This window comes from Capra hircus, chromosome 4 (genome assembly GCF_001704415.2).
Source record: "Capra hircus breed San Clemente chromosome 4, ASM170441v1, whole genome shotgun sequence".
NCBI lineage: Eukaryota > Metazoa > Chordata > Mammalia > Artiodactyla > Bovidae > Capra > Capra hircus.
The window spans coordinates 57,932,355-57,957,232 of record NC_030811.1 but is presented as its reverse complement, the minus strand read 5'-3'; the positions used below and the strand labels follow the sequence as shown (position 1 = coordinate 57,957,232).

The 24,878-nt window shown below is 39.9% G+C and overlaps 1 protein-coding gene across 4 annotated transcripts in view; it reads right to left on the bottom strand.

The window, feature by feature from the left end:
* Window positions 1-24,878, bottom strand: part of NPSR1 (neuropeptide S receptor 1) — a 158,545-nt gene that overhangs the window by 107,908 nt on the left and 25,759 nt on the right. For all 4 annotated transcript variants that reach the window (XR_001918006.1, XM_005679196.2, XM_013963230.2 and 1 more), the window contains exon 2: window positions 22,455-22,587. Coding sequence is in view for 3 of the 4 variants with exons in the window: in XM_005679196.2 (XP_005679253.2) it covers window positions 22,455-22,587 (133 nt within the window). In the remaining variant the exon portion in view is untranslated. The remainder of the gene's footprint in view (window positions 1-22,454; window positions 22,588-24,878) is intronic.

Genomic DNA, 24,878 nt, shown 5'->3' with positions numbered 1-24,878 from the left:
TGATTACATAAGTCCTTTGAGAAATGAATAAAGGACCCAATCAGAACTAATTAATTCTCCTTCTTATATCCATATGCTGTCTTCTGGCTTATACACTTAAAAACATCTCTGGTTCAGTTGTACCTCTGCTCAAAGACTTCAGTGATGACCCAGTGCCTTAATTGATTTCACTCCAACTTCTAGAGCTGGTCTTGGGTCTCAGATGTTTCTGCAATCTGGTCTTAACCTACTCTTAGAACAGTGGTACTTAACCTTGGGTGCATTTTTGAATCACTGGAGAGATCTATAAATCGTGGGTGCCTTCTCACATATACAACATTATAATGAACATGCATGCTAATTATAACATTATGTATATGCTATCATACCCATCAACCAACTTCACTGATGGAGTTGAATTTTGAAGAGATCATTTTAGCTACAGGGTGAAACAAGACATTATAAGACAACAGAAAAAAATGCGGCAAGGAATGTAAGTGAAAAAGTAGATTGGAGAAGTTGGAGGGTTTCAGATGGGTATTCTTGGCCTCAGACAATTAATTAAATTAGTGTTACTTAAATATATACAATATGTTAGAACTCCGGTAGTTCTGAGTGAAAGGAGAAAAAGGATTATAAAAACTATGAAACAAAACACCCACCTTGACCTTGGGTACACAGTACAGTGGGGTAGATAATATAAACAAGCAGTTGTAACTGAAGTGGCATAAAGAACAACACAAAAATTCTAATGGGGAAATGGAGATCAGATGATGTGGCCAATGTTTGTGGAAAAATTAATAATAATGCTGAGATGTGGGTCCCACCCCAGAGGTGCTGATTTAACTGGTCAGGATAGAACTAGGCATCAATGCTTTTGCAAAGTCCCCATTAACTGGAATGTTCAGCCAGTGACAAAGAGTGTGCCGTATAGTCATATCCACACTTCTGGGCTGATGTGGGGCAATGGAAGCAACACTGCCAGGAAGCCTGGGCTCAAGTCTCAGATTTCCTGAGAAAAAAGCTAACATTTCTTGAGCAGGATCTGTGTTGGGCATTTTATGGACATCTTCTTAGTGTTTCTTAACCCTGACTGCACATTAAAATCATCTGAGAACTTTGAAAAGCTACTAATGCCTTGGTTTGAAGCCAGATCAATTAAATCAAAACTTTGGTATGAGTCAGGACATGATCTTTTTTTCTTTTTGTAAATGCTCTTGCAGTTGATTATCTGCAGGATGTTGAGAACCACTAGTTTTGGAGCCCATGAGGTGATTCTAGTGCATATATTTTTAAACCTACTCACTCTTCTGTGGAGTTCCTACTCCCTAGCCAAGCAAGCCTATTTGCCTGAAAATACAACTGAGAAGACCCACAGGCCAAGGAGAGCTTCTCAATTATCCAGCATCAGGCCAGATACAAAGATCTTTCTCTTATTGGCTAGAGGACTTACTTTCAAGCTTCTAATTAGTCTTTGAGGCTCCAATCTGGGAAGTACAAAGAGCACATTAGTCACTAATAGGTAATTCATGGTGGTTTTCTCTCCTCTCTCTAAAGGCAGGCCATTGTATATTTTGTTTAAGGATCTTGAGGAGAGGGCCAAAATAACTAAGAATAGTTCTTTCCACACAAACTCACTAAAATTTTCAGGTTTGGTCACAAAATAGCCTTTCTAGGTATTTCAAGTAGGAAAGGTTTTAGATACAGGGAATGAGACTTAAGAGGGCTCAGGGAAGTTTTGGCCTGAGTTCATTAAGCCAAAAAGCACCTGAGTAGCTACAAAGCTAGTACAGATGATCTTAGTTTCCCTTGGCACCAAAGCAGGCAGTTTGCAGGAGCTCACCAGGACTCGGCAAACTTCAAGAATCTTTGGAAACACCAGGAAACTTTCTTTCTTTCTTTTTTTTTTTTTAGGAAACTTTCTAAGAACTTGCTTGGAAGCTAATGCTGATAATCTCCTGTTTGACTTCTTATGTTTTTGCCGAACTGCCACTGGAGAAAGCAGTTTCTCTTTCTCAATTCTCTTTCAGACCTCATGTCTGTACCCCTCAGTGGCAGAATGTGATCTGGAAGCAAATGGGAAAAACAATCCTGGGAAATGAAGGCTTCTCCCCTGCAATACAAAGCAAAATCTGGAGAGAGGGAGAGATGACATGGAATTAACAACAGACAATCGGGCAAAATGAACTCAAGGTAAGTCAAGACAAGCTTATTTGGGGGAAGACTTAGAGGATAAAAAATGCAAATAGATAAAAAAGAAAGATCAAGAAAACATTTTTCTTGAAAGTGGAGGTATGTAGCCAGCAGGAAAGTGCCTCTGTGTGCTTGCCCTGGCAAGGCTCACAGAATGACTTTGTTGTGGCGAATTTGCCAGGGTCTGTGGTTTAGTTCTTAGCATAGCAGGTCTACAAATTAGGCTTCCAATCTGCAGCCATCTCCCCCAGACCTCACAGTTCTCTGATAACAGTCTCTCTGAGAGACTTAAGTAGTCATTAGAAGGTAGTTTCATGATCATATAATCAGAACAAGAATTAGTGGCTGCTCTTGGAGACCCCTTCAAACCCTCCTAGACAAGTGTGTGTTTAATATCTGCACCCACACTAGACTTCTGTTCCACAGGGCCTGGGGCACTCTTTTGTTCACCGCGCAATCCCTGGCACTTAACGTAAGCCTGATGCATGGTAGCTGTTCCATGAACTTTGATCGACTGAATGGATATATAATCGTGGACATATCCTGAGGACATATCCTTGATTCAAAGGACAGAACACCATGCTAGTGACCTGATTTAGCACGTCTCTCATTTGACCAGTAGTACATTCCTAGTTCTATAGTTTCTCTCTTTGTATTAAAATATTTCAGATTGTCAGTCTCTTTAAATCTATATATCTGTATGAATATATGTGATATATAGACAAACAGATATAATATATATGTATATATAACATAGTATAATGTATCTTCATGCATTATAAACTATATTTCTGTGTATAGTAGAATATAACAATTACTATGCAAATTATATTATATACTTTATGTATATATTATATATAGTTATATATATACTATAATGTATATATCTAATATATATGCATGTATTATTACATGTTATATTATCATATTACATATTTAGGGGATTGCATACCACTGAATACACTATAGCAAAGTAACTATTTCAGTGGTTCTAGAAGACTTTGCCTTTTCCCATTGTGGACTGGTTACATAAATTTAACTTTTAAAAGGAAACCTTCTTTCCCTCTCTTTCATGTCTGGGGCTTGGGGCTTTGTGAATGCCCATCAGGATTTCCTATGTGCAGATGCTGAGATGCTCTACTAAAGGCATGCTCCTCATCTGCGCTCTTCCAGCACAACCTGGGCAGGTGTCTTCCAGAAAGTTCCATGTTCCCTTCTGTATCTGCCTTCCCTGCACTGACCTGCAGGCATATGAGACCAAGCTCCTCAATGTCGCATTGATTAATTCATGGGTTGATGATTGATGGAGGAAGATCAAAACTTAAACTCTAGATTGTTAAGCTGCTGCTGCTGCTGCTGCTAAGTCACTTCAGTTGTGTCCAACTCTGTGTGACCCCATAGACAGCAGCCCACCAGGCTCTGCCATCCCTGGAATTCTCCAGGCAAGAACACTGGAGTGGGTTGCCATTTCTTTCTCCAATGAATGAAAGTGAAAAGTGAAAGTGAAGTCGCTTAGTCGTGTCCGACCCTCAGCGACCCCATGGATTGCAGCCTACCAGGCTCCTCCGTCCATGGGATTTTCCAGGCAGGAGTACTGGAGTGGGGTGCCATTGCCTTCTCCAGATTGTTAAGCTAGGCTGACTAATAATTTTCTGAAGAGCGGGTATGGTGAAGAGTATTCTTTTCCACTTCCCTGGCTTTGCTTATGCTGTGCTCTTTATATGGAATTCTGTGAGTTCCTCCTGCTACCCACTGCTGAATTCAGTTTAATTCTCTCTGCTTTTCTGGGAGAGGTTCATGATGTTCCAAGAAGCCTTCCTAAACAACTCTGTCCTACTTTGTTCTCTTATTCTAATACACTATGTGCATTTGGCTATACTAGTCAGTCATTTTAGTGCTAATAATTGATGTATTCCATTATATTTTCCTGAATTCCTCCAACTTTGTATGTGATAATAAATTCTTGAGATAAAGGAATATGTCATATGTTGGGGAGTGTGAGTATGCATTTCTCCACAGTGCTTAGCAGAGTGTTAGGACCTATAAATATTTTATATTCAGTTTTCATTTATTCATTTGTTCATCCTTGAACAAATATGTATCAAATGACTGATATTGAAGCTGAAGCTCCAATACTTTGGCCACCTGATGGGAAGAACTGACTCATTGGAAAAGACCCTGATGTTGGGAAAGACTGAAGGCAGGAGGAGAAGGGGATGACAGAGGATGACATGGTTGGATGGTATCACTGACTTGATGGAAATGAGTTTGAGCAAGCTCTGAGAGTTGGTGATGGACAAGGAAGCCTGGTATACTGCAGTCCATGGGGTCACAAAAAATCGGGCATGACTGAGTGACAGAACTGAATTGACACTGATCAGATGACTACTCTGTGTCTAGTTCCTTTTCTGAGTTCTTATAGAACATAAATCTTTGCCCTATATTTCAGGGAGTATACAATAAACAATAAATAATAAACTCAATACATAAGGAAATTATAGTATAGTAGAATATAACAATTACTGTGCAAAACAAGGGAAAATAGAACAGCATAAAGGAAGTCTCAGGAATTCTGGTATTTAGGGCTGATTTGTTGTTGTTGTTCAGTTGCCAAGTCATGTCTGACTCTTTGCAACCCCGTGGACTGCAGCAGGCCAGGCTTCCCTTACCTCCCAGAGTTTGCCCAAGTTCATGTCCATTGAATTGGTGATGTCATCTAACCATCTTGTTCTCTCTTACTCCCTTCTTCTGCCTTCAACGTAGGGCTGATGGGTTGTATTAATTAGAAGCCCACAAGAAACTGGTATTTGAGGAAAGATCTGAAGAACATGAGGGAGTGAGCCACGCAGACATCTGGGGAAAGAGCTCTGTAAGCTGAAGGTATAGCATATGAAAGGGCCCTGAGGTAGGATTGTGTGGGGCATTTTTCAAGAATAACTCTGCTCATTTGTGCTGGAGCAGAGTGAATGAAGGAGATGGCAGTAGAAGAAGCCAGAGAGGTAATGTTACCTTCAAGGCCTTTGTAAAGCATTTTGGATTTTACTGCTGCTGCTAAGTCGCTTGTCATGTCCGACTCTGTGTGACCCCATAGACGGCACCCCACCAGGCTCCCCATCCCTGGGATTCTCCAGGCAAGAATACTGGAGTGGGTTGCCATTTCCTCCTCCAATGCATGAAAGTGAAAGGGAAGTCATTTAGTCGTGTCCGACTCGTAGCAACCCCCTGGACTGCAGCCCACCAGGCTCCTCCGTCCATGGGATTTTCCAGGCAAGAGTACTGGAGTGGGGTGCCATTGCCTTCTCCTTTGGATTTTACTCCTGGTAAAAATGGAAATCGTAGGAGGGATGTGAATGAAAGAATTGCTTGATCTTATTTCTATTTCGAAAGGACCTTCAAGATTGCAAAGTCAAGAGTACTCCAGAGACCAGGAAACTTTCTCTTTAAAGGGTCAGATAGTAAATACTTCAGGCTTTGTGGGCCATACAACCTGTCAAATCTGTTCATTTCTGTACCATTTTAGCACATAAGTAGCCATAGACAATATGTAGACCAATGGACTGTGTTGTAATAAAACTTTGTTTACAAAAACAAATGGTTGACAGAGTTTGACTTATGAAGCATAGTTTGCCACCCTTGGCATGAACTAAAAGGAGACAGCTATAGAAACAGGAAGACCTGTCGGGAGGCTACTGAAGTAATCTCTGCAGGAGGTGATGAAAGCTCAGAACAGAGTGGAAGCAATAGAGATGGCAAGAAGTGGTTGAATTATAAGGGTTTCCCAGGTGGCTCAGTGGTAAAGAATATGCCAGTGTAGGAGACAAAGGAGACACTGTTTTGATCCCTGGGTCGGGAATCTCCCCTAGAGGAGGAAATGGCACCCCATTCCAATATTCTTGCCTGGAAAATCCCACGGACAGAGGAGCCTGGAGGGTTACAGTCCATGTGGTTGCAAAGAGTCAGATACAGCTGAATACACACACATGCACACACACACACACACACATTTATATATTACAGCAGATGATTTTCTGATGAATCGGATGTGTGGTGTAAGAAAAAGAGAGATGTCTAGGATGACTTCTTATTTGTTCTAAGCGACTGCAAAGGTGTGCTGGCATCAACTGAGGCGTGGAAAGCAGTACTTGGAGAAGAGCATTTTTAGACATGTCAGGTAAGTGGTTGGCAATACAAGTCGGAGCATTGGGAACTGGATCGGCCCAAAAAGTGTGCTACAAAGACTCATTTTAAATCCAAATAGTGATTGCTCGAATTTTGAGACAATGACCCAATTGTACGTAAAGCTAGGGAATTCAGAAGCATTCAATGACATTATTATGGAGGAAAAAGTTAATCGTAGATCATGTCCAGTCTTTGTGTAACAATGATCACACTGTAACTGCTCAAGAAACAATAAGCCAAAGAAAGTTGAGCTAAAAGTCACCGAAAGTTGTAAAACTTCCATTAATTATTAAAATTAGAGACAGGCAACAATTCTTAATGTTAAAATCTTTGGCTGAGTTCATGTAGAATGGAGCCAATGATATCTGAGCCAAAGACAGGGTTGCACAGGGCAGAGCTGCAGTGCCTGTCTGAACACTAGGTCACTCTGCTCTGGGACTCCTCAGTGCACGGCCCCTTGAACAGATGCTTGGTGACTCTCTAAGCCCCTTTAGCAGAAAACGACTACCTACAACTCCAGGTTCCTGGTTCTTGAGTTCTTACACTGTGGAGTTACTATGGGGGAGGGCATGCAAAGACTTTCCCAGGACACTCACCCTCTTATTATCCTCATCTGGAAAATGGGAATATTTATCTCACAAGGCTGGTATAAGATTGAAAGAAATATTTTTAGACCTCCTGAAGGTTTATGCTCAGACTCACCCTTCTATTTATAATAATGTCATTGAATGCTTCTGAATATCAGGGAAACAAATACAATGGCAGTTCATTTGATCTAAGTACCCCTAAGTTGAATGGAATAGGCTGACTTATGAGTTCATAAATTTTACTTTTGCCAGGCAGTGTTTTAATGTTTTTAATCTTCAAAGATATTCAGAAGGCTCCTAACTCTAGGACAGAGATATATTCTGCCTACTGTGATTCCAGGCATTAACCCCTCAGCGTCCTAGTCCTGAGAAAAACATCTCCCGCTCCAAATAGAAGTTCCTGAGGATTAGAGACTCTGTCTCCCCACCTCCCCCCACCGGCCCCCCACCCCCACCCCACTACCATTTGTTGTGAGGTTATCTCTCCAACATCTGCTTCTTTTAGTAAGAACTCAGGTTTTGGTTCCAATATCACATGCTTTGGGGAAAGCTGAATCCCTAGGAGTGGGGCGTGTGACTCCAGTCTGAGCTCGTCAGTAATTGTGTATCTTGCTCATACTGATTAGTTCATGTGTGAGCATATAGATTGTTAGGTTGGTGAGGGGCATGTAGGGGTTTCTTAAGCACTGCTGGGAAGGGTGGCTTCCTACATTTCTTCTCTCCTCAACCAGGAATTGAACCCACACTCCCTGCATTGGAAAGCGAAGTGCTAACCACTGAACTTTCAGGGAAGTCCCTCTTTCCCCTCTTTAAAAGAGTTTTCCTCTCCTTCCTGTGAGAGGACTTCACATGGCTTGCCATGCTTGCACATCTGGAATGGCAGTTCTCTGCTGATTCTGAATAAATCCGTTTTTTTCCTGGAGAAATAACTTGCTGTCTATCTGTTTTAAGTCAACAAAAGACAAAAGAAAAAAATGGCCACCAATTCAAGGAGAGAGGCCTCAGAAGAATCTAAACTTGCCAGTATCTTCATCCAGGACCTGTAGCATTCAGAACTGTGAGAAAAAAAATTCTGTTAAGCCACCCAGTCTGTGGTCATCGTTATGGCAGCCCAAGCAAATGAATACAGCATCCTACAATGAAGATGAAGAACAAGGCTGAAAGAAATGACTTCTATAATGCTGGAGACAGCATCCTTGGTGGCATTCCTGAATTGCTAAAGCAAAATCAAGCCCAGGGCTTATTCTGCTGCTGAAATTTGCTTGATGAAAGCAAAATTGTCCCCTTTTTTGCTTTATTGTTTCAAATGTAACTTAAACAGTTGAACCAAATACATCACTGTGTCCTTGGTATCTGCAACTACCTGTGATGACATAATTAGTGCTTAATAATATTTGTTGAAAGACTAGAGGAAGGGATGAAAGAATAAGCCACAAACGGAACTGTAGTGTGTTGATCAGGGAAGCCTGGTGAGGCAGCAAGCAACAGAGGAGGGAATCAATCTTAGTATCACTATTAGTACTACATTCCATTGGCCATTTTCCTTCCATATGGACGAGGAGCCAGATAGTACCATTATTAAGCAACAGAGCTAATTGAGAAGGTGACCTGTACTCATTATGACAAAAGTTGCTTAATCAGCAGACATCTGAAGGTGTAAAAAAATCCCCTCAATTTCTACAACTGCAAATTTCTAATTAGAAGCACAAGACTGCTAGAACCAGATCACTTCTGATCTCTTAAGCCTATCTGGATAGCTTCTTCATTTTAGAGTTGAGAAAACAGAAGGCTTAGTGAGGTGAAGTGCCTTTCCCAGTGATGATGCCTGATCAGTGTAATGATCAGGAGCAAAGGGAGAGAACAAAAAGAAACCCAATTTCTCTGAAGAAGAAAAAGATTTTCTGGGATAAGCATTCATTCCTTTTAGTTAGATTATTCCCAGAGTGATAAGGCAGTACCTTCTTTTCCTGCTCAAGAGAAACCAGTTTTCTTTACAAACATAGACCACCTCTTCTCAGAGTAGGGAACAATGATGGCATAGTGTAGCCACTGTGGGAATAATCTAAATGAAGGACATGCACTTATTCAGATGTTAGCCAATCAAACAACTTTTAGTGGAATCAGTGAGTCATAGAGTAGTGAAATTTTATAACATTAAGTAGAAAAGAACACACAGATGTCAGAAAAAAATCCTTAAACAAAACCCTTTAGTTCAGGAAACATACTTAACTCTTAGGCAGTGTTTTGTGTTCTTATTACATTTTAGAAAAACTTTGACATTGTGGCAAGATGAAAGATGAGGTAGTAAGACATGCTCTCATGCTCAGTTGAGTCCAACTCTTTCGATCCCATAGACTGCACACCACCAGGCTCCTCTGTCTGTGGATTTCTCCAGGAAAAAATGCTGGAGTTGGGTGCCATTTCCTCCTCCAGGGGATCTTCCCAACCCAGGGATTGAACCCTCATCTTTTACGACCTGTGTCTCTTACATCTCCTGCATTGGCAGGCAGCTTCTTTACCACTAGCGCCACCTAAGAAGACATTGTGTGCCAAGTTGCTGCAGTCGTGTCCAACTCTGCCATCCCATGGACTGTAGCCTGTCAGGCTCCTCTGTCCACGGGTTTCACTAGGCAAGAATACTGGAGTGGGTTGCCATGCCCTCCTCCAGGGGATCTTCTCAGTCCAGAGATCAAACCCGAGTCTCTCATGTTTTCTGCATCAGGAGGCGGGTTCTTTACCACTAGAACCAGCCACCTGGGAAGTAGGAAGTCATTAAGTAAGTTGTAAAAAGAGGAATCCTGAGAAGTTGACAGCAATAAAAAGGCACTAGATAATATAAAGAATGAATGCTTTGAAACTGCTCAAAGGAAAAGCAACTTTTAAGAGACTTTAGAAACATTGAAAAGTAGTTTTACACTGCTAATCAAAATCAAATCAATCATTAGAAAAAGTTTTCATAGTTCTTCCAAATACGGAAGAATAGGACCAAGATATATAATTGGTGAGAGAAAAGGACCATAGTTCCTAACATATGGATAGTGTTCCTGAACATAAGATCAGAACTAATGGAAGGTAATCAATATTCAGACACAAACAAAATGAACTTAGAAATCACTTTAATCTGCAAATCAAAAGAGCTTACTTGGCAAAAAGCAGAACTGATACAACAGATCAATAAATAGATATAACCAGGTACAAGCATGAATACTCGAGAGAAAAAAAATCTGATAAGCTATAAGGGAAGAAATTCCAGACTGACTTTATACTTCTCTGTAACATGAAATGCCAGGAGTCGATAGAGCAACATCTTTGGCGATTTAAGTTGTGAATTCAACATTTCCTCACCTATATTTTTATTTGGAGGAGGCAAGAGAAAGTCTTTTTCACTAATGCCAGGTTCTTGAGAATCCTATCCTGAAGTGGGAACAAAATAAGCACTCAAACTACTCCAGATTGGAAGCTCTACCAAAATAAAGGAACCAGGAATGGGGAAGCCAACTATTGATAATCTTTGAAATATTCAAATATAGAAATACTTGCTGATAATTATTGCAAGCATAGTCACAAAGCAGAGGCATGTATGATAAATATATAGTTTTTAAATGAGGTTTTATTAAAATGCTTAGTCCAATGTGTGAAAAATGAATCCAATAAAAATTAAATAGATGCATTTAATATTAGTAACACATAAATAAAATTTAAGCAAGTTAATAAATGAAAGTAGAAGGATTGTGTTTGTGTATGTAATATTAAGCACTCAAACCTGTATTAAAGATATATTAAGAGACTTTAAGAACCAAGTAACAGAATGCTAAAATTTATAAAATAAATAATGATTAAAAGATACTGGGAGAAAGTGAGAGAAAGCATGAAAGTTTTTAACAGCGCTTTTAGTTACTCATGACATAGTGAAGTACATATATGGAAATACAGAAAATCTGAAGATGCTAACCAGAGAAAATTCAGAAAGTTAAGTGCAAAGAATATAAAAACTAAATATACATATGGACAATGACCACACTATATAAAAATGGAACTTTGGCCCACAACCTGCAGTGATCAACTCAGGAAGCCAACCTACTATCTATAGCAGCCAGTCTGGAAAACCAAACAACAACTGCTATAGTGATCTGCCCCAAACAGCCAGCTTGTGATTGAAAACTGACAGCTTCCCTAATGAATAACCACCTCTGCTTCCAACTTAGAACCAATTGAACAAAGCCAAATATGCAATGTTAACCAATCACACAGATGCCATGCTTCTAGTTAGCCTGCCTACCATTTCCTGTGCCAATAGCCTCCAATCAAGGCATACCTGAAGTCTTTTTTTTCCTCCATTACAAAGCACTCCCACTGTTTTGCTTATCTTTGAGTGTCTGCCAACACAAATGACAATGATTGACTCCCTTGCTATTGTTAGCTCTTAATAAACAACCATTGCTTTTTCTCATTTAGGTGATTTTTTTAAAATTTCCACAACTTTAATTATTATTAAATGAAATGAAATGAAAAATTTAAGTCTGAGAAATGAAATATTTCCTGCCATATCAATACACAAGGATGTCACAATCATCAGCAATTCCAGCCCTCCAGTGTGAAGTGTTGAGTCCTAAGGGCATTCAGGAAGAATACCTGCTATCTGCGTGCATCTCAGTCATTAAGTTGTGCCCAACTCTTTGTGAACCCATGGACTGTAGCCTGCCAGGCTCCTCTGTCCAAGGGATTTTCCAGGCAAGAACACTGGAATGGGTTGCCATTTCCTTCTCCAACCTGCTATCTAATAGTAATCAGTTTGCAGCCAGTCCCTATGGTGAGCCCCAAGGGAGCTCAGAATGTGAAAAACACAGGATACTGGCCCCAGGATAACTGAGAGGAATACGAAAGGAATGATTTCAGCAAGCTCAGACTCTTGCATCTTCCCCTACATGGAAAAGGGCTAAATTCCTTAACCTGGGATATCTGATTTTCTTTAATCAACAATAATCTTTTGATGTTAAGCCTACCTGCTCTTTGTTGTAAAACTTTTATATAACCTGACTCTCCCCTTCACCTCCTCAGAGCAGTTCTCTCAGGATTGCTTGAGATGCTGTCTCTGTGCTTGAAGTCCTAAAAACTCCCACCAAATCAAACATAACTCTAAACTTAGGTTGTGACTACTCTTTTTAAGTTGACATGTCCTAATTTTTAGTATGTATTAAATATTTTTCAAAAGAGCAGGAATTCTAAAAATATTCTCTGACTGCAAGGTGATACAATTAATTGTGAATTACAAAATGTTATGGAAAAATAGTCATCTGAAAATTAAAGATAAAAATAATCAAAACCTATAAAATGGTTATTTAATAGTGAAAGAGGAAATAAAAAAGCACTAAATATTTGGAAAATAAAACAATTAATTCATGAAATATATGAATTTAAGGAAAAATTATACATCAGTTCAGTTCAGTCGCTCAGTCGTGTCTGACTCTTTGTGACACCATGAATTGAAGCACGCCAGGCCTCCCTGTCCATCACCAACTCCCGGAGTTCACTCAGACTCACGTCCATCGAGTCAGTGATGCTATCCAGCCATCTCATCCTCTGTTGTCCCCTTCTCCTCCTGCCCCCAATCCCTCCCAGCATCAGAGTCTTTTCCAATGAGTCAACTTTTCTCATGAGGTGGCCAAAGTACTGGAGTTTCAGCTTTTGCATCATTCTTTCCAAAGAAATCCCAGGGCTGATCTCCTTCAGAATGGATTGGTTGGATCTCCTTGCAATCCAAGGGACTCTCAAGAGTCTTCTCCAACACCACAGTTCAAAAGCATCAATTCTTCAGTGCTCAGCTTTCTTCACAGTCCAACTCTCATATCCATACATGACCACTGGAAAAACCATAGCCTTGAGTAGACGGACCTTTGTTGGCAAAATAATGTCTCTGGCTTTTCAATATGCTATCTAGGTTGCTCATAAATTTTCTTCCATGGAGTAAGTGTCTTTTAATTTCATGGCTGCAGTCACCATCTGCAGTGATTTTGGAGCCCCCCAAAATAAAGTCTGACACTGTTTCCACTGTTTCCCCATCTACTTGCCATGAAGTGATGGGACCAGATGCCATGATCTTCATTTTCTGAATGTTGAGCTTTAAGCCAACTTTTTCACTCTCCACTTTCACTTTCATCAAGAGGCTTTTTAGTTCCTCTTCACTTTCTGCCATAAGGGTGGTGTCATCTGCATATCTGAGGTTATTGATATTTCTCCTGGCATCTTGATTCCAGCTTATGCTTCTCCCAGCCCAGCGTTTCTCATGATATACTTTGCATATAGCTTAAATAAGCAGAGTGACAATATACAGCCTTGACGTACTCCTTTTCCTATTTGGAACCAGTCTGTTGTTCCATGTCCAGTTCTAACTGTTGCTTCCTGATGTGCATATAGGTTTCTCAAGAGGCAGGTCAGGTGGTCTGGTATTCCCATCTCTTTCAGAATTTTCCACAGTTTATTGTGATCCACACAGTCAAAGGCTTTGGCATAGTCAACAAAGCAGAAATAGATGTTTTTCTGGAACTCTCTTGCTTTTTCCATGATCCAGCGGATGTTGGCAAGAATGGGTGAATTTAACTCAGATGACCATTATATCTACTACTGCGGACAAGAATCCCTTAGAAGAAAATCAATCATAGTCTTAAGCATTTGCATTACAGAAGGGAAGGATTACAAATAATGTCATCAAGATGGCAACACAGATCATTCCTAACTATAGTCCCCCTCACAAGAAGACCAACTAGCCACTGTCCATAGACAGGACATGATTATGAAAATGCCTGAACAAAGAGGTGAGGTGAAATAGCCTGTTGAACCACAGAGATCAAGAAGGACTCTAATATAAGGGTAATGGGAAGAACTACACTCTGACTGCATTGCCCCTCCCCCAGGCAAGCACAAGGCCACACCTGAGAGGGCCCTACTTGGCCTACAGTTTCTCCAGTGGGGAAGAAATATACCAAAGTGAGCATCCACTTCCCCTGATGTTGCAGAATGCTTCCCAGGATGCCCGCTATGATCTCACTCCTCAAGGATCACTGGGGAACCATGCAGGGTTTGACTCCTGTGGATCAGAAACAAACAGAGAAGGAGGGTGGAGCCAGAGCAACCAGTGCTCAGGTCTTGGCAGACCACATTTCTCTTCACACATGCATGAGAGCAAAGATCACAGATGGTGACCCCATTTGGCTAGGGAGCTTAGTCATTATTTTTGCCTGATTTGGGTTGCAGGATATAAAAGCAACATACAGAAGCCAATTCCTTTTCTATGCACTAACAATTATCTGAAAAAGATATAAGGAAATAACCCCATTTCAATGGCATTCAAAACAATAAAATGCTTATGAGTAAATTTAATGAAGGAGGTGAAAGATCTGCACACAGAAAGCTGTAAGATATTGATTAAAGAAGTTCAATAAGACACAAATGAATGGAAAGATAACCTCTTTCATGGATTGGAAGATTTAATATTATTAAAGTATTGCCCCATACTGCCCCAAACAATCAGTAGGTTTAATGAAATCTGTATCAATATTTCAAGGATATTTTTTCGTAGAAATAGAAAAAAATTCCTAAAATTCACATCAAACCACAAAAGACCACAGCCAAAAATAAATAAATATTATAAAGAAGAATACATGGTTTATATACACAATGGAATATTATTCAACCATAAAGAGGAGATCCTCTCATTTATGACAATGCATAGTTGAATCTTGAAGGCAATATGCTAAGTGAAAGGGCAGAGAAAGACAAACGCTGTATGCGGAAACTAAGAGAAAAAAAACATGAACTCACAGAAACAGAGGACAGATAGGTGGCTGTCAGAGGTGGGGACTGGGGGAAATGGGTGAAGATGGTCAAAGGGAACAAACTTCTACTTAGAAGAAGTCGTTCTGGGGATATAATGTACAGCATGGTGATTGTCGTTAACAATACTGTATTGCATATTTGAAAGTTGCTTAGAGAGTAGATTTTAAAATTTCTTGACATTTCCCCCCAAAATTGTAACTATGTGAGGTGATGGTTGTTAACTGAACTTATTGTTATATATACGTATCACATATCATTACTTTGAACATGTTAAGCTTATTGAAAACAATAAAAAAAAGTAAATGAATAAGCAGAATTCAAATGAACTGAGTATAAATGAAATGAACTGAATATGCAACTCAGTGAGTGAAATCAGCTTTGTAAGTGGTAGTGAACTCTATGTATGACCTTGAACACCTCACTCTTCCTGGTCTCACCTCCCTTGCTAAAGCTCTCAGTTTTCTCTGTCAGATAATTAACAGGGAGCCTTTGAGGATGGTACATTCCTTAGTTTATTAGTAAGTTGCTCTCCAGAAAGTGCTTTGAGGCAGAGCTAATTTCCACCAATGTGAGACGACTTGGTCTTATCAGAAGAAAGTGATTTGAATATATGCCAAAAAATATGTTTTCTATCTTTCCTTGGTTGAACACTCAATGGGAGTTACTCTCATTAGCTCCCGTTCTTTATGGCATTTGAATAAAACAGACGTCAGTCCTAAAGATGATAAATGAATAATAAATTTTAATTGGCACTTTAGCTCATAAAATATAAACAGTCATTAAATTCATCCAGAAAATTGTTAAAATGGATGTACTAAAAATTGCAGAATATGCCAAAATAGCAGCTTTAAGATCTGGTTTTCTTATATTCTCAAGGCTAAATCCTACAATCAAAATTTCTAATGGAAGATATAGAGAATTAAGTGTTTTTTGAAGGGATCAGAAATGTGGAGAAGAAGGAAGTGAATTGAAGTATATGCATGTAAAACGAAAACAATTCTTCCATTCAAATGTAAATGATGTGTTTACTGTTTTCACAAATACATGAGCGCTGCTATAGGAACTGTGGGGGAAAGAAGGGCAAGTAGATGTGGCTTCTTCTCTGATACACTAGCTAGGAGGGGAGAAAATGTTCCTTTTTCTTTTTGAAATGATTTTTCAACATTTATTTATTTTTGGCTGTGCTGGGTCTTCTCTGCCACTGGGGCTTTCCTTTGTTGTGGCGAGTTGGGGCTACTCCTCCAGCTGCGGTGGGCTTGTCACTGCTGTGGCTTCCCTTGCCTCAGGGCACGGACTCTCTCTAGGTCATGCGGACTTCAGTAGTAGTGGAGGCACATGGGCTCAGGAGTTGTGGCTCCTGGCCTCAGAGCACAGGCTCAATAGCTGTGAACTTAGTTGCTCCACAGCATGTGGGATCTTCCTGGACCAGGGATCAAACCTGTGTCTTGTGCACTGGCAGGCAGATTCTTTACTACTGAGCCACCAGGGAAGCCCTGCTCCTTTTAACAATAAGTAAATTAGATTTGAGTAGGTGTGGACTGAATGTTAACAGATGAACAGACAGGATCTACGCCTTCAAGGAACTAATCATGCCCTAATGTTATTGCAAATAAATACGGCTTCCGTTTGGGGCATCTTTGAAAAATATGACTCAGTGTGGATCTGTGCTGGTGGCTTCTAAAAGGTTTGTCGCATGACATTTTTCATCATCTTTTAGCCTGGGTGACCTAAAAATTGCCAGAGATCAAATTGCCAATAGCAGTTGGATCATAGAAAAAGCAAGAGGGTTCCAGAAAAACATCTACTTCTGCTTTATTGACTACGTCAAAGCCTTTGACTGTATGGACCACAACAAACTGTGGAAAATTCTTAAAGACATGGGAATACCAGACCACCTGACCTGCCCCCTGAGAAATCTGTATGCAGGTCAGGAAGCAACAGTTAGAATAGGACGTGGAACAATGGATTGTTTCCAAATTGGGAAAGGAGTATGTCAAGGCTGTATACTGTCACCCTGTTTATTTAGCTTATATGCAGAGTACATCATGGGAAATGCCGGGCTGGATGAAACACAAGCTGGAATCAAGATTGCCAGGAGAGATATCAATAACCTCAGATATGCAGATGACACCACCCTTATGGCAGAAAGAGAAGAAGAACTAAAGAGCCTCTTGATGAAAGTGAAAGAGGAGAGTAGAAAAGTCAGCTTAAAACTCAACATTCAGAAAACTAAGATCATGGCATCTTAGTCCAATCATTTCAAGGCAAATAGATGGGGAAACAATGGAAACAGTGACAGATTTTATGTTGGGGGGCTCCAAAATCATTGCAGATGATGACTGCACTCATGAAATTAAAAGACACTTGCTCCTTGGAAGAAAAGCCATGACCAACCTAGATAGCATATTGAAAAGCAGAGACATTACTTTGCCAACAAAGGTCTGTCTAGTCAAAGCTATGGTTTTTCCAGTGGTCATGTATGGATGTGAGAGTTGGACTATAAAGCAAGCTGAGCACTGAAGAATTGATGCTTTTGAACTGTGGTGTTGGAGAAGACTCTTGAGAGTCCCTTGGACTGCAAGGAGATCCAACCAGTCCATCCTAAAGGAGATCAGTCCTGAATATTCATTGGAAGGACTGATGTTGAAGCTGAAACTCCAATACTTTGACCACCTGATGTGAAGAACTGACTCATTAGAAAAGACCCTGATGCTGGGAGAGATTGTAAGCAGAGGAGAAGGGGACGACAGAGGATGAGATGGTTGCATGGCATCACTGACGCAATGGACATGAGTTTGAGCAAGTTCTAGGAACTGGTGGTGGACAGGGAAGCTTGGCATGCTGCAGTCCACGGGGTCACAAAGAGTCAGGCATGACTGAGTGACTGAACTGAACTGAACTGAAGGCTTCTGTTTTTAGGATCTTTTAAAAATAAGACTTAGTGTGAATCTGTGTTGGTGGCTTCTGGAAGGTTTGTTGCATGCCATTTTTCATCATCATTTAGCCTGGGTGACCTAAAAGGACATTGCTCAATTAGAAAGTCATGAAAGTGTCTTCCTTTGATGCACTAAGTTCATGTCTATAAATTTTCTTAAGTGAATAATAAAGGATGCTTGTCAGATTTAATTGTGAGAATATTCATTGCAGAATTGATGATAGCAGCCAAAAATTGAGGACAGGCTTCTCTTATAACTCCACTGGTAAAGAATCTGCCTACAAGATTCTTTACAGAGACCCGGGTTCGATCCCTGGATCAGGAAGATCCCCTGGAGAAAGAAATGGCAACCCACTCCAGTATTCTTCCCTGGAGAATTTCATGGACAGAGGAGCCTGGTGGGTTATACAGTCCATGGTTCGTAAAGTGTCAGACATGACTGACTAACACTTTCACTTCTTTCATGTAAATAGTCAGCAATAGGAATTTTTCTACTTAATGTGCAGTCATTCAGTGGATCACTGCAGTGTTTGGACAACATGAAAAGTGCTACCTGCCAAGATGTGAGGTCTGAAGAAGAAAGCACAGCATCTGGTAGAAGTATCTTCAAAGCAGGGAAATGGGTGGTCAGAGATTCACAGTCTAAACTTCTCTTTCTTGAAGGAAACTAAAGAACAGAAGACAAGCTATGCTTGAGACTGCTAATTACTTCTGTTCTCTCTTAGGAAGAGAAACGATTTTTTTCTGGCCAGTGGGTTACAAATGAACAAAAAAACCAAAAACATTTACTTCTTTATATTTTAGCTTCTTTTTAGTTAGACATGGCAAATAAAATACAAGCAAAAATTAATGAGTGGGCATCCTAGGAATGCCAGCTAAGAGGAACAGGTGGCGGGGCATGAGCCCCTCTTGTCCTTTGCCCTCTCTGCCTTTTTGTTGACTGGAATCTGGGAATGACGGCAGGAGTTCCAGCAGCCATCTTGAACCAACAACTGACCATGAGCCATATACCTCGAGCTGACCTTGAGGTTGAACATTCTTTAATAGAGTAGAAATATGAGAAGCCTGAGTTGCCAGTGATGGGGAAATACAATATGAGCCCTGGACCGCCTACCTCCAGAATTCTTTACATAATATGAAAATAAATCCTTGTAGACTTAAGCCACCTTTATCTGGATTTTATAGATATTCAGCTGAATCTAATTCCAACTGATTCACCAACTAAGTATAACAGAGACCAAGTGGAAATTAAAAGCTTCCTCAAAGAATCACTGTAAGTAGGAGGCTTTTGTCAGGAGAGTCATGATGGACGATATTATTTAATGAAGAGTATTAATATTGCTTTCAGTTCAGTCGCTCAGTCATGTCTGATTCTTTGTCTTCCAGAGCCTACTCAAACTCATGTCCATTGAGTTGGTGATGCCATCCAACCTTCTCATCCTCTGTCATCCCCTTCTCCTCCTGCCTTCAATCTTTCTCAGAATCAGGGTCTTTTCTAATGAGTCAGTTCTTTGCATCAGGTGGCCAAAGTATCGGAGCTTCAGCTTCAGCATCAGTCCCCCCAGTGAATATTCAGGGTTGATTTCCTTTAGGATGGACTGGTTGGATCTCCTTGCTGTCCAAGGGACCTTCAAGAGTCTTCTCCAACACCATAGTTCAAAAGCATCAATTCTTCAGTGCTCAGCTTGCTTTAAAATCCAACTCTCACATCCATACATGACTACAGGAAAAACCATAGCTTTGACTAGACAGACCTTTGTTGGCAAAGTAATATCTCTGGTTTTGAATATGCTGTCTAAGTTGGTCATAGCTTTTCTTCCAAGGAGCAAGTGTCTTTTAATTTCATGGCTGCAGTCACCATATCCAGTGATTTTGGAGCCCAGAAAAATAGTCAGCCACTGTTTCCATTGTTCCCCCATCTATTTGCCATGAAGTGATGGGACCAGATGCCATGATCTTAGCTTTCTGAATGTTGAGTTTTAAGCTGACTTTTCTACTCTCCTCTTTCACTTTCATCAAGAGGTTCTTTAGTTCTTTGCTTTCTTCCATAAGGGTGGTGTCATCTGCATATCTGAGGTTATTGATATTTCTCCTGGCAATCTTGATTCCAGCTTGTGCTTCATCCAGCGCAGCATTTCACATGATGTACTCTGCATTTGAGTTAAAAAAGCAAGGTGACAAAATACAGCCTTGACATACTCCTTTCCTGATTTGCAACCAGTCTGTTGTTCCATGTCCAGTTCTAACTATTAATTCTTGACCTGCATACAGATTTCTCAGGAGGCAGGTCAGGCCATCTCTAAGAATTTTGAATATTTAAGAATATTGCCTTACCCTATAACAATTGTTAGCATTTACTTTTCTCTATTAGAAGAGCCAGGTATAAAAATGTCTCTGAATTTTGTTTTCCAAATATGTCTGTCACTGATGATGTCAGTTGAATCTGATGATTTAAGAATATGTTTATGTGAAAAAATTTGGTCATCCTATGAACAACATTGGAGAATCAAAGACACCTGGTGGTAGCTGAAAGTTTTAAAAATAAATTCAACTTTAATATATTTGCTTTGTTATAATGCAGTCTCTCTCTGTTGCCAGAAACATTTGGCAAAATCTTTTAAACATAGAAAGTTATGTTTCTGTGGATAATTTTTAAAGAAAATAAAAGAAAAGAGAGCTGAGTGCTTTGTTAGGGTCAGTCTGGCTTTAAAAAAGAAAGACTAATGAGGGAAGGTGAGATGCTTATAAAACAGAGCAAGAGTTCAGCAGATATAGCAAGTGAGAACCAGAAGTGACAAGTAAAAATACAAAGTCCAGGAAATTTGAAGAAATCTTGGGGAGGCCATTAACATAGGTTAGGAGACTCAAATCAAATTTATATAAATCTCAAAGTGTAAGATCCTTCAGCTGATACTGGAGCAGCATTTTCATATGTGCTACTGAAGACTCCGATTTGTATTCTCAGATCCCTTACTACAGGATCTGAGATCATGGTGAAATGTGAGTGAAGAAAATTTTAACATCTTACATAAGAAGTTAGCCCATTCTCAGACCCTAGGCAAAGTTGCTCTCTCCAAGAATTCTTCACTTGAAATCCTCCTGATCTGACTCCTTGAGTTTTTCCATAGGGACTTAACAAATAAAAACCAGACTATCTAGAACATGCAAGGGAAATTAAGCCCAGGTTAACGCAGCAGACTAAGGATTTCAGTAGAACACACAACTCTTCTTTTTGGAAACAGATGGTGAGATTTTAGCTGTTCATTTATTATTATTTTTGACAAAGCTTAAATTCTAAGCTGATATCCTTAACACCTCCTAAATTCTTACACTCTAAAAGAATATATGGTTTCATAGAATGTTGGTTACAGCACTGTAACTGACAAAAATATGGTGAAAGTAAGTTATTATAACCTCATCTAAGAATTTTACATTTACTATCAACAGATGATTCTAATTACCCTTTACTCCTACCCTTTGCATGCATGCTATGTCACTCCAGTCATGTCTGACTTTTTGCAACCCTGTGGACTATAGCCTGCCCAGCTCCTCTGTCCTTGGGATTCTCCAGGCAAGAATACTGGAGTGGGTAGCCATGCCCTTCTCCAGATGATCTTCCTGACCCAGGGGTTGAAACTGCATCTCTTATGTCTCCTGGCAGGCAGTTTCTTTACCACTAGTGCTACCTGGGAAGCCACCTCCTACTCTCTACTCCTAGTGGAAAATGGGGCTTCTCTTTATAGGAAAGATTGAAGGAGTCTCTTTCATCACAAGTCCCACTTTTGTTACTCGGGGGGCTCCTCTTCCATCTTCATATTTGTCAGTAGTGCCCTTGTTTTTCACCCTGGTCACTGTAGCCTGACCTAAGCAGATGGGCCTCCTACACTTCGTTAAAGAGGAAGAGGGGAATTTCAGGATATCAACAAGGTATAGCTAAGGTTTTCTTATAGGTTACAATGTCATATGTTTCATATATTGGAGTTTAAGACCAAATTCCCAGGAACTCTCACGGCCTTTACTGCAACTCAGAGCACAAAACATGTTGAAATGTACCTAACAGCCCTTCCTAACAGTCATCTACCATTGCTCCTTGTTAGCACTTAACACTTATAAAACTTTTTTTTTTTTTGCATTTGCCCTCAGTAAGATTCAAATTAAAAGCATATTACAGCTATCTGGCTCCCATAGCTCAGGACTCCACAGCTTTTCAACAGTACTACCCAGTTCCTAAATCCACCCTTAAGCATCTCAATCTAAGATATGATCCTTGTACTATGCCCAGCAGTGGTGTTACATGTCACTTACGTTTCGAAAGCAATGCCCACAGATTTAAATCAGCAAAGTCCTTGAGACTTAACATTTATTACTGAGTGAAGATAATTCCGGTGCATTTTCCGGGGTATATTCTTTAAGCTCATCATATAGTATGATATGATAATATTACCTTAGTGAACCATAGAGGCTGCTGTGTATAGGGAAAGTAGAACCCTTTGGTAGCACCAACAATGGTATACTCAACTTTGTTGTTTAGAGAGTTATTTTTATAATGGAATCTTATAAATATTTAAATATGTTAAATTTGTTGGAAGAAAAATTCAAATTTGAGTTTTCTATCCCTACAGAAATTATTCCCAAATCTGCAGCTGTCTTTTAGGCTGGTAATACACCAGTTCTGTTGGTAAAATACTTCACAGTGAGGAGCCATTGGAATTCTCTACTCAGCTCATTCCTCTTCTGCAATTGCTTACCTGTGATGGCCAGCTGAGTCACAAAAAAGGTCATTCTCGACTTCTTCTTCCTCCTCCACGTAGAGAACAGCACAATGGCATTTCCAACAATGGTGAAAACAAAGAGGACCCATAGAGTTATCAGCTGCTCAGTCTGTGAAAAGCAAAGCAACACAAAACCAGTGTGAGAACCCTAGTACTTTCCAGAAAGCAAGGCTCAGGCTTTGTTGTCAAAATGTCTTCCTCCTGGTCTCCTGTCCCCCACCTGTCAAAGCTCTGATCTCAAGAGAACAAAAATGCAATGGTCCTTATTTACACTGGCAGCAGAGTAAATTGACACAACCATTAAAAAGATCTATTTGGAAATATATGTCAGCAGAGAAAAACATAGGCACAATATTCTTTGGCTGAGCAATTTTAAGCGTATGTGAAAGAATTCTAGGTGTTAAAAAGAGCGCTACAATCACAAAGATGTATCTCTTTATTGTAAGAAGAAATTTGAAATTGTTTAAAGATAACAGTATAGTTAAATAAATAAAGCACTTCAATTCAGTGAACTATTATGTAGCTATTAACAATGGCAGACCTGAAGATTATGTGGCAACATTAAAAATGCTTATAATATAATGGTAAGTGGAAAACATAATAAAATTATATATTGGGTATGATTACAACTCTGCAAAATTATACATGTAAGAAAAGAACTGAAGTGTACTAAAATGTTAAGAGTGGTTATTTTAGGGTAGTATGATTATGGGTTTTCTTACTCTTTTTCCTTTGACCGAATTGTATAATATAGGAATATTAAAATTCCACTGAGAAAATGTATAATTAGTAAAAGTGAAAAAAAAGTAGGAATGCTACTCATTCAAAATGTCAAGTTCTTTATAAAAAGCTTTCCATTCTCCCTTTAATGGAACTTTCCAGCTATCTTAAGTCCAAAGCCCAGAAAAACAGAGGCAACAGGATGGGCTGGACCCAGGGACTGGGGAGGGCTGGGCTGTGGGTGAGAACAGGGAGCCAAGGGGACCCAGAGGTAAGTCAGAGATCAGAAGCCCAGAGACTTCAGTGCAAAATGTCTGGGTGGAATCCTGATAAGAATGCGCACATCTAAGACCAGGATGCAAAGTGTTTCTCCTGTTTGGAGAAGACAGTAAGAAGAGCCTGAAGAAGGGACTTCCCTGGCAGCAGAGTTGTTGAGACTTTGCCTTCCTGTGTGTGGGGTGCAGGTTTGATCCCTGGTTAGTGGGGCTAAGATCCTCTATGCCTCGAGGCCAAAAAACCGAAACATGAAACAGAAGTGATATTGTAATACATTCCATAAAAATTTTTAAAATGATCTACATAAAAAAAAATCTTATAAAAACAGAAAACCCTGAAGAAATCCCTTATAATGATAAAATTGTATCCTGGCCAGGTGAGAGGACCCAGCTATTTGGTCAAACTTCAGTGTAAGGTGGTTGTTGTGAAGGTCTACAATCACTTGACTTTAAATAAAGCAGATTACCCTACCTAATATGGGTGGACTTCATCCAATAAGTTGAAAGCTCTAAGAGAAAAAACTGAAGTTTCCCAGAGAAGAAGGAAGATTCCCTGCAGAATTCCTTGTAGAACATAAATATCAACCCTCAGTTTCCAGCCCATTACCTCCTTTAAGGATTTCAGACTTGGAGTCCCTACAATCATGTGAGCAAATTTCTTAAAGTAAGTCTCCTCCTTTCTCTCTTTCTCTCGATATAATATATTAAATATTTATGTGGGCTTTCCTGGTGGTTCAGCAGCAAAGAATCCGCCTGCCAGTGCAGGAGATGTTGGTGTGATCCCCGAGTCAGGAAGATCCCCTGGAGGAGGAAATGGCAACCCACTCCAGTATTCTTGCCTAGGAAATCCCATGGGCAGAGGAGCCTGGCATGCTACTGTCCATGGGATCGCAAAAGAATCGGACACGACTTAGCAACTAAACAACATATCTCTCTCTCTATCTTCTGTTTAATCTATCTATCTTTCTACTGGTTCTATTTTCTGTGGAGAACTCTGACTGAAACACTCCCTGAAAATCTGAGGCATCACAGCAGCACTTTCTGTTATACTATATTAATTTAAAATTACACAGTAACAGACAAATCAATTATTTAAAAACTATAATGAACCAGATAAAGCTCAGATCCCATTTGTCCACCACTTTCAATCATGATCAAGTCCCCTCTCTCAGAAGGTAAATATCCTTTCAATTACACTGTACATTCTTCTTATCCTTTGAAAAACACATCATAAGCGTGCACACACACCCCCCCCCATGATAATTAAATATCAAACTGATATTAAAGTTCTCCATCTCACATGTACTGATGAGTTCTGAGGCCCTGGTGGAGGTCTGGGCCACAGGATGGTGGAAGTCAGGGAATGTTCCTCGGGGTGGTGCTGGGGGAAGGGTGGATGCACAAG